Genomic DNA, 11,420 nt, shown 5'->3' with positions numbered 1-11,420 from the left:
GTGCAGGGGCGAGGACCGGTGACTTGGAGCTACCAGCATCCACTTCGCCCTGGCGCAGCGCTGCTGAAACGGCGTGGCGACGACCTCTTTAAGAAAGGAAAACGGGTTACAGGCGGCAATTCGGAGGATGTTTTTCCCCGTTAGACACTTTCTTGAAGTGCCTTCTTTTTTTTTTTTTTTTTTTTAATTCAGAAGAACTTCTATTTCATCAGTTCCTGACCCTCCACTCCTTCCTCCCCATTTGAATTGTTTTTCTTGTTCTCACAAGTCTCTTCCTGAAAAACACAGTGAATGCGAGTTTTAAACAAAATCGCAGAAAACACCTTTAGTCTTTGGTTATAATAATAGCTACTTAAAAGACGTGGCCTTGCCACCCAAAGACCCATTTTTTCCCTTCCACGCAGAGGGAGAGTTTCAATCCTGCTTTAAAAAAAAAAAAAAAAAAAAAGGTCAGGTCAAGAAATGCTGAAATCATCTTGTTTACAGTCTTTTTTAGGGGTGCCATGACCGTAAATGCAAGTGTTCTGAGTGAAACAATGTAACCCCAAGCCAGATTTCAACGATTTACCCATTTGGAGATCCCTAGAAAAATAATTTACTTTTACACCTTAACCACATTTTTTAGGAAAGTATAGAATTACAGGAATCATTTTAGTAAATCTGACTTTAATATGCCATGTCTTAATTTTTTGTCCTTAAATAAAAATATGTATCTCTGCTGGGTGACTATGGGGACCCCAAACCCCCCGATTTGGCATTTAGATCAGCCAGTTTGGGGATGTGTAATTTACAGTCAGTGTACTTAGGAATTTGTGCTTGTCCACCAGTTAGTATGAAGAATCCCTCCTAAATTAGTGTGTAGGATGCACACCAATTTCTCAAGGACTCACTGACATATTTGAATATTTTGGAAAAGGTTTGTAGGTTAGATGATCTGACCAACTGCTTCAGTTCCTCCCAACACTTCACTTGGGTAAACAGCAGAACTCAGGAGTCACCATGTTACTTTCATTTTCAATCCTGCAAATGTGTGATCAGTCCACACTTATGTAAGATTTTTGGTTCAGATACATCCATATCCCAGAAGATGTATTTTAACTAATTTTAGCTACTTTGACAGTATTATTTCTTTGAAAACAGGGCTTTTCTCCTTTCCCGTTCTAAAGCTTGGTGACTCCACACAAGACTGCATGGAACATACTAAGTACATTCGTAGCCACATGAAACATCCTTCAGTTGTGGGCCTGAGTTACCCAGCTATTTGCCACCTCACATTCTGTTTGTGTCAATACAACTGGAATGCCAGGTCAGACAAGCTCCAGCTTCATAAACCACACTACAGGTCGACTCGGTGAATAGCTATGGAAGTTTTCTTTATTGATTGCATGATGTGTAACAATAACTGGAATCTTTTTCACACATTACAAAAAATTATACTTGGCTCAGTATGCAATTTTTTAAGCACAGCCATATTATTTAACAGAAGAAGGGAAAAAACCTAGTCTACCCAATACAGCATTTACAAATGCACAAAACATGCCACTTTGGCTTGTATATTGTCTAGATTAAAAAAAAATCTCTTTTTAACATAAATAAGTTAGTATAATTTTTTCAGTGTCTTTACAGAGTTATGTACACAGGTACACTTCAAATGGTTTTGTTTCATACACATACACAGGCAATGAAAAAATACTGTTTAAAGATGTAGTATCCATTTCACTTACTCCCCAAGTGTGCTTTTTTCCGTACATGGGCCTTCCTTTAGAAACACCATGTTTCTTTTGGGCGAATTAAGAAATAGGAGGAGAAGCTTTAAATTAAAAATTATTTCATTATTTTTCGGTGTGAAGTTATAGATCTTTAAAAATATCCAGGGATCTAAAGTTATTTTGACTGTGTCTACACAGCCCAAAGTGAAACGAAAATTTAAGAAATTTTCTCAGCCAGTGTGACAAATATAGATGGGTCAATTTTGGGCATTAAGAATCCCCCCATCTACACCAGGTTTTTTGTTTAGAATTTCCTCAAGTTATTACCAAACTGTTGAATAATTAACTGGTAAATTCCAACTTTAAAGGAGACTTGGGGGAAGCACTGGGATATTTTGTTGCTTTAAAAAAAAAAAAAAAACACGCCATTTGCTGCTACTTAACAAAATCATCAGAGGTCCCAAATAAGAGGAAGCGTCATGTAAAAATAAATAGCAACTATTTGTACCCAGTGTTCAAATTTTGATGATTCTAAAAATGAAGTATCACTTTTCACTGAAAGGGACATTACATCTTTAAAGAAAACAATTCAACCCTTTCCACCAAATTGCTTCTCTTCTTGCAAGTCAAATATTTTTCTCCTTGCTATAAATTGAAGCAAGCTCTTCATACCCACCCATGCCAATTCTGCAACCCCACCCAACCCTCCCCTTCCCCAATGTTTATGTGCTACATAAAAGGTAAAAACTATATACACAGGTAGTACAATGAAGCAAATAAGGAAAACCTAATTGCACAATGCTACATCCAATGCTTTTAGAGGCAGATCATTTAAGAGTGCCTAAAATTTTAGTGTTATTGTGTTGTTGCTTTTCAGTGCTTATACAGGATGTCCATTCCATGGAGTCAGCGATATGTATTTAAATTTTTCATGGATAGCTTCCTTGCTTCATCAAGCTGTGGTGTATCTGATAAACAAGGAAACATATTCGTTACGTCTGCAAAAGAAAGAAAATAGAAGAATTAGAGGAAAGCACTAGGGCGACGATACCAACCAGGATACAGGGATTCTTTTATCACTCTCTTGGTGTGATGCAGGCAAAGTATGCACTGAAAACCTGGTGAGTACAGTCAGCTCCACAGTTCCCTGCTCTGGATTTTTCCTGTGTTGTATCCTTTTGTCTAGAGCAGCAGTTCTTAACAGAGGGCTACCTTGCCCCACACCCGCCCACCCGAGGGACATTTGGCAATGTCTGGAGACATTTTCAGTTGTCGCCACTGGGGGAGGGGGAATGCTACTGGCATCTGGTGGGCAGAGGCCAGGGATGCTGCCAGGCATTCTACAACGCCCAGGACAGCCTCCCTCAACAAAGCAGTACTCAGCCCAAAATGTCCACAGTGCCGAGGCTGAGAAACCCTGCAGGATCTGGGTCAACGATGGGGAGAAAGAAAAGAAATAGGAGAATTAAGAGACAGTAACACTGCAGAGTAGCAAAGTTTCCTACATTTGAAAAACAAGTGGAAATAACAGCTCTCCAAAGGAAAATCCTATTAACATCATTCTCCCAAAATATTCTCATTTCTTATTCCTACATGGAATATACACATGAAGGCTAATGTCTTTGCACAAGCCCTTACTACTACTTCTAGCATTCTTTAAGATGGAAGTATTATTAACAAACGCCTCTGTGTGGTAGAACTGGGGTCAAATCAAAAGCCTGTAATTCTGAGGCTCATTTGACGGGCGAGGCCACAAGTCACAAAGCAGCAAGAGCCCCAGGTGTTACTTTTGCTTCAGGAAAATATGTAACCCAATTTTCCCACCTCACACAGAGGTATACTGAAGAGGTTCCACTGTGTTGTTCTGGGTAAGTTCTGAGAATTTTTCAGATATATGTCAAGAAGTCATATATTTACAACATATGACTTAAACACACAACAAATTTGAATCTCGCCCGAATCCCTATGGTTTTCAATTTCCTTTAAAATTTTTACAAATGAAGATTTAAAAATACAACATCAACATTAAGATCTCTATAGGCTACACTATCAGGGTACTGGGTCGGGGAGGGGGGTGGAGGAGACAGAGACAAGAGAGATCACACTCCTTGTGTATAGGAAGCCACCAAACTATTAATATAAGTAGTTTGATCAGGAGGGACAGCCAATCCAGGTAAAGTTAGAAGCTGAATTAGTCAAATGAGCCATCCACCGTGATCAGATTTTAGTATATGGAAAACACTTCATTTTTCCTGTACTGGTAAACCTACCCTCACCAGTCCTGACATCTCCCCTACAAATATCCAAATCATGCTGGTAACAGTGTGATTAGCATACGCGCTGACGTGTTCCTGGACTGCTTACTGTGCCACAGTGAACTTAACTTCTGCTTTGCAGCTTCTGTGTTATCAGAAATTCCGTAGGAATCTGAGTATATTCGAGCTTTCCACTTTTGGCTTTTTTTTTTTTTTTTTTAATACACAGGTTCCTTTTCTCTGACCAAAACATATTCAATAAAAAGGGAAAATGACAGTTTACAAAAATAATAAAGATAAAAGAACACAATCTCTCACCTCCCTGGTCACATTTCTAACCCCTCACATAAACCAACTCTTCTCTCCACGTTTAAATTTTGACTGCGTGTTGGCCAATTTTCCATGTATGGCTCAAAACCTGTTACTGTCTCCACTTGAATAGGCTAGGAAGTGAGCTCTGGAACAGGGGGACTGAGGGGGCACCCCAGTTCTTGCTCAGATGGAAGGAGGAATCTATTGTTCCCAACCCGTGTGGGTGTGACTCACGGAAAATGACAAGTACTTGCTCTAGGCGGTTAGTGTTTCAAGGGAAAATCATCCCCAGAGAGAGAAACCTTGAAGGATTACAGTATCCCAACGGCTGGTGACTTCCAGCCAGCCCCATGGCTACTTTTTTGCCTTTTCAAAATATAAACAAAACCAAACCCTGCAAGCACCCAGCAGCTGGCTATGGGTATTAGGGGGAGGGGGGACCGGTCCTGCAGCCCAGCTAGGGTGTCAGAGCTGGGCTTGTTTTTCTGGGGCGCGGGGTGTCCGTTTTTGATGAACCCACCGAGTTGTTTACGTCTGACGTCTTCGGAGGCCCGGCTTCTTGGGCGTCTGCTCCACAGAGCCGGCGTTCGGGGAACCGTCGGAACCGTTTTCTTCTGTTCTGTTGGCTCTTTTGTTTTGAGGGGAAGAATCTAAAGGCAAGAGGAGATTATTTAAAGGACACACACACACACACAATCTTCAGTAAAAGAAACAATGGCCGGCACAAGTTGGCCCAGTGGCCAGGGGGATGAAAACCCACCGCCTCCACGCACGGTCCTGGACGGGGCGGCCCCCAGGAAGGTGGTCTGCACCACACAGAAATGGGGCCCCCGCACCTTCCTCTACCCTGACCCGGTGTGTGTGTGTGGGGGGGGGTGTTGGAGGCCGCTGATCAACATCCCGACCTTGTCACCTACCCAGGGGTAGGAAGGAAAGGCGCTGTTTTCAACCTGGGCAAAACGATCAGATCCTACAATCTCCCGGCTTCTGCCTTTATAAACAGACCAGCAGCCTCCCGGGTAACATTCAAAAACCCGAGATCAATAAAAAAGTTCGTTCCCTCCACCCCCCACCCGCGCCCCGAGCTCTCCCATCAGAATAGGCTGGAGTTAAAGAGCCGCAAGCAGGCAGAGCGGGAGCGCGCACCGACGGACCGACGGACTGACGGAGGACAGAGGCGCCTTTCGGCTCCGGGAGGGTCTTTACCGTCTGTGGCAGGTCGCTTCCTCATCCCCGCGCACTGCTCGGCCAAGGCCGTGGGGCCGTCGGACTGCTCAGTCTTTGGGTCCCCCAGGTGCGTGTCCTCGGAGCTGGCCTGGGACGCGGCCACCGGCGCCGCGGGGCGGACCCCGCCGGTGTCCTGGCTTTCCTGCGCCGGCACCTTGCAGGCGCCCTTGGGCGGCCGCGGGGGTCTGTAATAGAACTCGGGCAAGCTGCCCTTATCCACCTCCTGCCATTCGTACTTGCCCTCCAGGGGCTTGTGATTCTGGAAGTCGAAATTCCACTTGCGCTGGCTCGCCTCCTCCATGTCTCTGCAGTGCTTCTCCAGGTCCCGGGTCAGCTCTTCGTGATTCACCGGGCCGAAGAGGTTTCTGCAGGCGGAGGGCTTGGGGTGCTCCGCCTGCCTGGCGTCCGTGCGCTCCAGGCTTGGGCTCCCGTTGGACACGCGCACGTTGGACATCTCGCCCCGTACCGGGTCTGGACCCCGCCGCCTCTTCTCTGGCGCGCGCTCTCCGCAAAACAAAACCGAACGCAGCCCAACGCTCCGACGCTGCGGAGCCCCGCGAATGCGCTCAGAGCCCGGGGAGATGGACCCAGACCAGTCGCCGCCCGCGCTCCTGGGGGCGCGCAGGGTGCGGGAGCCGAGCGGGGACGCCCCGGCCGCGCAGCCCAGGCCGCCGCCGCCGCTGCCGATCAGGAGTGCGGGCGCGCAGGAGGGCGGGGAGGGGAGGGGAGGAGCGGGGAGGGGTGACCCGGCCGGTCCGAGTCCAGGCCGGAGCGAGTCCGCGGGTCTCCGCAAGCAGCCGCTCTCCAAACCTTGCGCCGACGGAGCCGCGCCGCGGGGAGAGAGAGTGGAGAGAAGGGAGGGGGCGTAAAACACCCCGAAAAGACGAGCCCCCTTTTTTTAGTGGCCCAATATGGCGGTGGAAGGGAGGCTGACGAAGAAGAAGATGATTGACACGGCGAGTCTATTTAAACAGAGGAGGAGATCCATTGGTCGCGGCGCCGGGAGCCGCCCCGCCGAGGCTGGCGAGCGCGGCCTTAAGGTGGCCCCGGCGCGGGGGCCGGCGCCCGCCCGCGTCCCCGAGCGCCGCCTGCAGACGGGGGCTGCGCGGCTGCCAGCAAACCTGCTGCGCCGGCCGCGGAGAAATTAAAAAGGCGACGGGCCCCGAAGAGCCAAACGGCCGGCCGCGGCGCTAGGGAGGGGCCTGGGCGGCGGGCCGGGCGGGGCCGCCAGGGTCTAGGACGCGCAGCCGCCCCCAAGCGCCGACCTCCCGGCTCCTCGCCAGGGCAACCACGGGCCCGGAGCCCAGGGGCCCCGAGGGTCGCCCCCGCGCCTCGTTCTGAGGCCCGCCGCCCAGCTGGTTCTGCTGGCGCCCGCCAAGCCGGGGGTGGGGGTGGGGGTAAGAGCCCTGCCCTTCCCTTCCCCATCCCCCACCCCCCACCTCACCCCAGCCCAGCTCGGCTCTCCCCCGCAGCTCCCACTTCGCGGGCAGGCCCCCTGCCCGGGTGCCTTCGCTGGGGCTGTAGAGGGTGAGACCAGTGGTGAGCTCACCCCTCACCACTAAGTCCCAGAGCAGGCAGGGAAGGGGCTCGGGGAAGCGAGCCAGGGCAGACGACTTTCTCTAAAGTAGCCGGAAGTGGACGCAGCGTTTAGAACGCGCTTGGAACCCAAGTTCTCCCTCAATAGAAAGGAGAAAGGACCTCGGGATGGACAACCCCCGTCTGGCCTCGCCAGCCCCTACGTGCACTTTGTTGCTGTCCCTAAACCCGGCTTTTAAAAACCGAGGTTGCAGCCCCCAAGTGCAGGGAGGGACGGGTGTGGAGAACTGTTCCTATTTCTTCCACCTGGGCCCAGCCCCTTGCTTCTCCCGCGGGATTCGCTGCAGCACCCGACTCGGAGCTGTATTTGGATGAAGGCTGAACTCTCTGAACGACGTTCAGCTGCGTGCTTTTAGATGCCTGGGTGAAAACACTCCAAGTCCACGTGATAAAGTGAGTTCACACAGCCCTGTCCTAACACCCGATGTTATTCGGGCATTTCTCTCGGCTCTCCTTTGCAACTTGACGTTTACCTGCCAGGTTGGTCTTCTGCAGGTGGTGGAAGTTGAGACAGGCCGGGGGCAGGGCCGTCCCGTTGGAGACAGCTCAGTCTGCGCATCACCCATTCACAACTTGTGGCATCTTACTGTGGGATCAGTTAGTTAAGTCTTATTGGACACCGAAGCCGGCGCCGTGGCTCAATAGGCTAATCCTCCACCTTGCGGCGCCGGCACACCGGGTTCTAGTCCCGGTTGGGGCGCCGGATTCTGTCCCGGTTGCCCCTCTTCCAGGCCAGCTCTCTGCTATGGCCAGGGAGTGCAGTGGAGGATGGCCCAGGTGCTTGGGCCCTGCACCCCATGGGAGACCAGGAAAAGCACCTGGCTCCTGGCTCCTGCCAGGATCAGCGCGGTGCGCCGGCTGCAGCGGCGGCCATTGGAGGGTGAACCAGCGGCAAAGGAAGACCTTTCTCTCTCTGTCTCTCTCTCTCACTGTCCACTCTGCCTGTCAAAAAAAAAAAAAAAAAAAAAAGTCTTATTGGACACCGGCCTGGTGCTCCAGTTCCACATCAGCACTGTTTTATGCACCTGTGCTTTCTATGAGTCTGATTTTTCAACTTGTATTACTTGCCACGTCTTGTTTTGTCCACTACGCCTGCCTGCCTGCCTCACCTCCTGCAGGCCAGGATGTTGCATGGGGAGGTGCCTCTGGGATGCTGTGGTTTAACCCTCCCTGTTTACCGGGAGGAGCCTGTGGTCTCCTGCTCCATCCCGCTCCTTCCCTTCCTGCGGGTCTCAGCTGCCTCAGTTTTGGTCAGGGTTTGATTGTGTTGCCGTCTGCGGGGCCTCTTCTTGGTAAGTGATTCAAAATGGCTCCTTCCCAGGCCCCCGGGCTGTCTGCAGATGCTTTCTTGACGGTCCCTGTGGTCACTGGCAGTTCAATGCAGCTGTCAATGGCCTGTGATAGCACTGTCCACCACTCAGCTGAAATCCAGATTCCAAAAGGACAGGGGTGATGTGTAGAGAGCTCAAAACTGGTTTCCGAGTCAGGACTTCCTACCTACCTGTCAGAAGAGTTTTAGCTAGGGGTCAGGACAAGTGACCCACCCAGTGTATTTTTTTTTTTTCCTACATTTAATGCCGCAGCTTAGTTTCTTGGATTTGGACCTGGAGGAAAAGGAGCAGGAAAAACCTTACTACCACGGTCTGTACCCTACCCCTGACGTTAGATGACTGTCTACATTTTAAGATAAATGCTAGGGGCCAGCATTGGGCCTAGCAGTTAAGACACCACTTGGGATGGCCACACTCCCTATCAGGGGGCCTGGGTTGGAGTCAGGGCTCTGTTCCTGACCCCAGCTTCCTGTTGATGCACACTCTGTGAGGTGACGGCTCAAGTAGCTCCGTCCCTGGCACCCATGTGGGAGACCTGGATTGAGCTTCCAGCTCCCAGTTTCTGCCTCAGCTGTTGCAGGCATTTGGGGAGTGACAGAGCAAATAGATCTCTCTCTGCCTTTGAAATAAAATAAATTTAAAAAATTAAACAAAATAGGTTTATACCCCTACACACACACAAACCTGCTGGAGTACATAGGGGCTTATTTTATATATGTGTGTACACACACACACAAATACAAAAACTAGGGCAGAGATGCGTATGTAAATGAAGAAATTCTAGAGTATTTCACCTTGCCGCAGACGTCTGATTTTATTCAAGGAATGACAGTCTACGAAAGTAAAAACCAAAGCTTGTCTCCCCTGCGCTCTGTGGATCTTTCCACGAATGAGTAGCAGCACCATTTTGTTGCTTTGTTAATTTTCAAGAGCGTAGTCCGGGCCACGCCACCTTAAGAGAGCTGGCTGCCGGCAGAAGGGCTGTGCCCACGCCGACCTCGCTGCGGTCTAAAAGTGTTTTGTTGACAGTCGAGGCACCCAGCTTTGCAGGGCAAACACAGAGAAGGTGAGCGACGTCCGTCCGCTGGCGCGTAGTAGCGACGGAGCGTGGAAAATAGGCTCCGGAGTGCGCCCGGGAGAGGGAAGGCGGCGAGCGGAGCGCCCTTCTCCTGCAGTGAGGACGCGGCTGCCCGCGAGGACGCAGCTCCACAGCGGGCTGGCGGCCCTGAGCGCTGTTCCTGTTGTCACGTTCACTCCTGCTGGGCTCCTCAACTTAACAGCAGAGAGGTGTCCCGGACGCCTCGCCCCCAACTCGACCTTGGTCTCGGTGCCGCCCGAGCTGGGCAAAGAGGCGAAGACCAAAATAACTGAAAACACCTGCGTGGCAGACACACGTCCGAAAGCGGTGGTTGGGCGAGCACCTGCGCCGGCCGGGCCCCCCACACGCGGGCCTGTCCTGGGGAAGGCGCGCAGCCCGCGGGGGTTCTGCGAAGGTGCACGTTTCCTGTACCACGTGCCCCTCCCCCGGCGCTCGGCTTTGATCTTTTCTCGAGGATGTTTACAATGAGACAGCTTTCGCTCAGCTTCGCCATCCCCCTAAACTGAGATTAGACTTTGGAAATTTCGGTCATCCGTTTCTGACACTTTCAATTTAAAAAATATTTACTGAGCACCTTCTAGTGATTCGTTATTTTTATTTTTAAAGACTTATATTTTTTAAAAAAATATTTATTTGAAAGTGAGAGTTACAGAGAGGGAGAGACAAAGAAAGGGTTATCTTCGATCCCCCAGTTCACTCCCCAGATGGCTGCAACAGCAGAGCTGGGCCAGGCTGAAGCCAGGTGCCAAGAGCTCCATCCTGGTTTCCCACAGGGGTGCCAGGGCCTAAGCACTTGGGCCATCTTATGGTGTTTTCCCATGCACATTAGCAGGGAGCTAGATCAGAAGTGGAGCAGCCAGGACTCCATGGAACCAGTGTCTGAATGGGATGAGGATCCAAGGTGGTGACCTGACCCACTGAGTAACAATGCAGGCCCCGAGAGGTAAACAAATTTTAAGTAGTATAAAGGGGCCCTCCCTGGTTTTGGCAGAGCAGTTTAAGCTACTGCAAGCCACAGGGGCATGCCATATAGACTGTCAATCAAGCCCTAGCTGTTGCACTTCCAGTCCAGCTCCCTTCTAAAAAGCCTGGGAAAGCAGGGGAGACAGCCTGAGTCAACATGTCCACATCATCCAACAGTCAAGATGCTCCTATCCCACACTGGAGTGCTCAGCCCCTAACTTCAACTTGCTGCTAATGCAGACCCTGGGAGGCAGCAAGTGATGGTTCAAGTAGTTGCAACTTATGTGAGAAATCTGGATTGAATTCCTGGCTCCTAGCTTTGGCCTCATCTCGGGACATTTGGGGCATAAACTAGAGCTTGGGATTCTCTCTCCCTCTCTCCCTTTCTCTCTCTCTCTTTCTCTCTCTCTCTCTGTGTGTGTGTGTGTCAAATATATATGTTTCAGAAAAAAAGAGCCACGAGACCAGAGTGAGACAGTTTGGAACACAGAACAGGAGGCAGTCTGCCATAATCTTCTAAAATGCAAAGGCATAGCTGAAGATGCTTTTTACATGGTGCCTACAGCCGTGGCCATGAGAGGGGAGGTGACTATGAAGGGGCCCAAGCTGTCTTGTACAATCAGATCTTTGTGTTCGGAAGTGGTGTCTGACAGCGGAGTGAAGGATGGGTGTGATGAGCCTGGAGAGGCTGGCACAGGGAGATAATTCTGGAGACCACGGCAGCTGCTCAAGCAACAGATTAAACAGCCATAAGCAGTGTTGGGAGGGATAGAATGGAAAAGCAAGGAACAGAAACGGATACTGGATAGCTTGTGTAGTTGAAACAGATAAGGGAACTAGGATCAATAATGCCACTAACAGAGAGGTGAGAGACAAGGAGAATGTACCAAAGGCTGCCAGTGATCCAGAATCCATTCTCAACTCCTTT

At 50.3% G+C, this 11,420-nt stretch overlaps 1 protein-coding gene across 1 annotated transcript; it reads right to left on the bottom strand.

Annotated features, from left to right (window-relative positions):
* Positions 1–1,356: 1,356 nt before the first annotated feature.
* Positions 1,357–6,602, bottom strand: CDKN1B (cyclin dependent kinase inhibitor 1B). The gene is made up of 3 exons (XM_002712662.5): positions 5,483–6,602; positions 4,797–4,926; positions 1,357–2,707 (listed from the first exon to the last, which is right to left on the bottom strand). The coding sequence occupies exons 1-2, from the start codon at positions 5,955–5,957 to the stop codon at positions 4,805–4,807; spliced, it is 597 nt and encodes a 198-aa protein (XP_002712708.1). The 5' UTR covers positions 5,958–6,602; the 3' UTR covers positions 1,357–2,707; positions 4,797–4,804.
* Positions 6,603–11,420: the final 4,818 nt, after the last annotated feature.

Source organism: Oryctolagus cuniculus, chromosome 9 (genome assembly GCF_964237555.1).
Source record: "Oryctolagus cuniculus chromosome 9, mOryCun1.1, whole genome shotgun sequence".
NCBI lineage: Eukaryota > Metazoa > Chordata > Mammalia > Lagomorpha > Leporidae > Oryctolagus > Oryctolagus cuniculus.
Note: the sequence above shows the minus strand (reverse complement) of the source record. Positions and strands in the feature narration are given on the sequence as shown.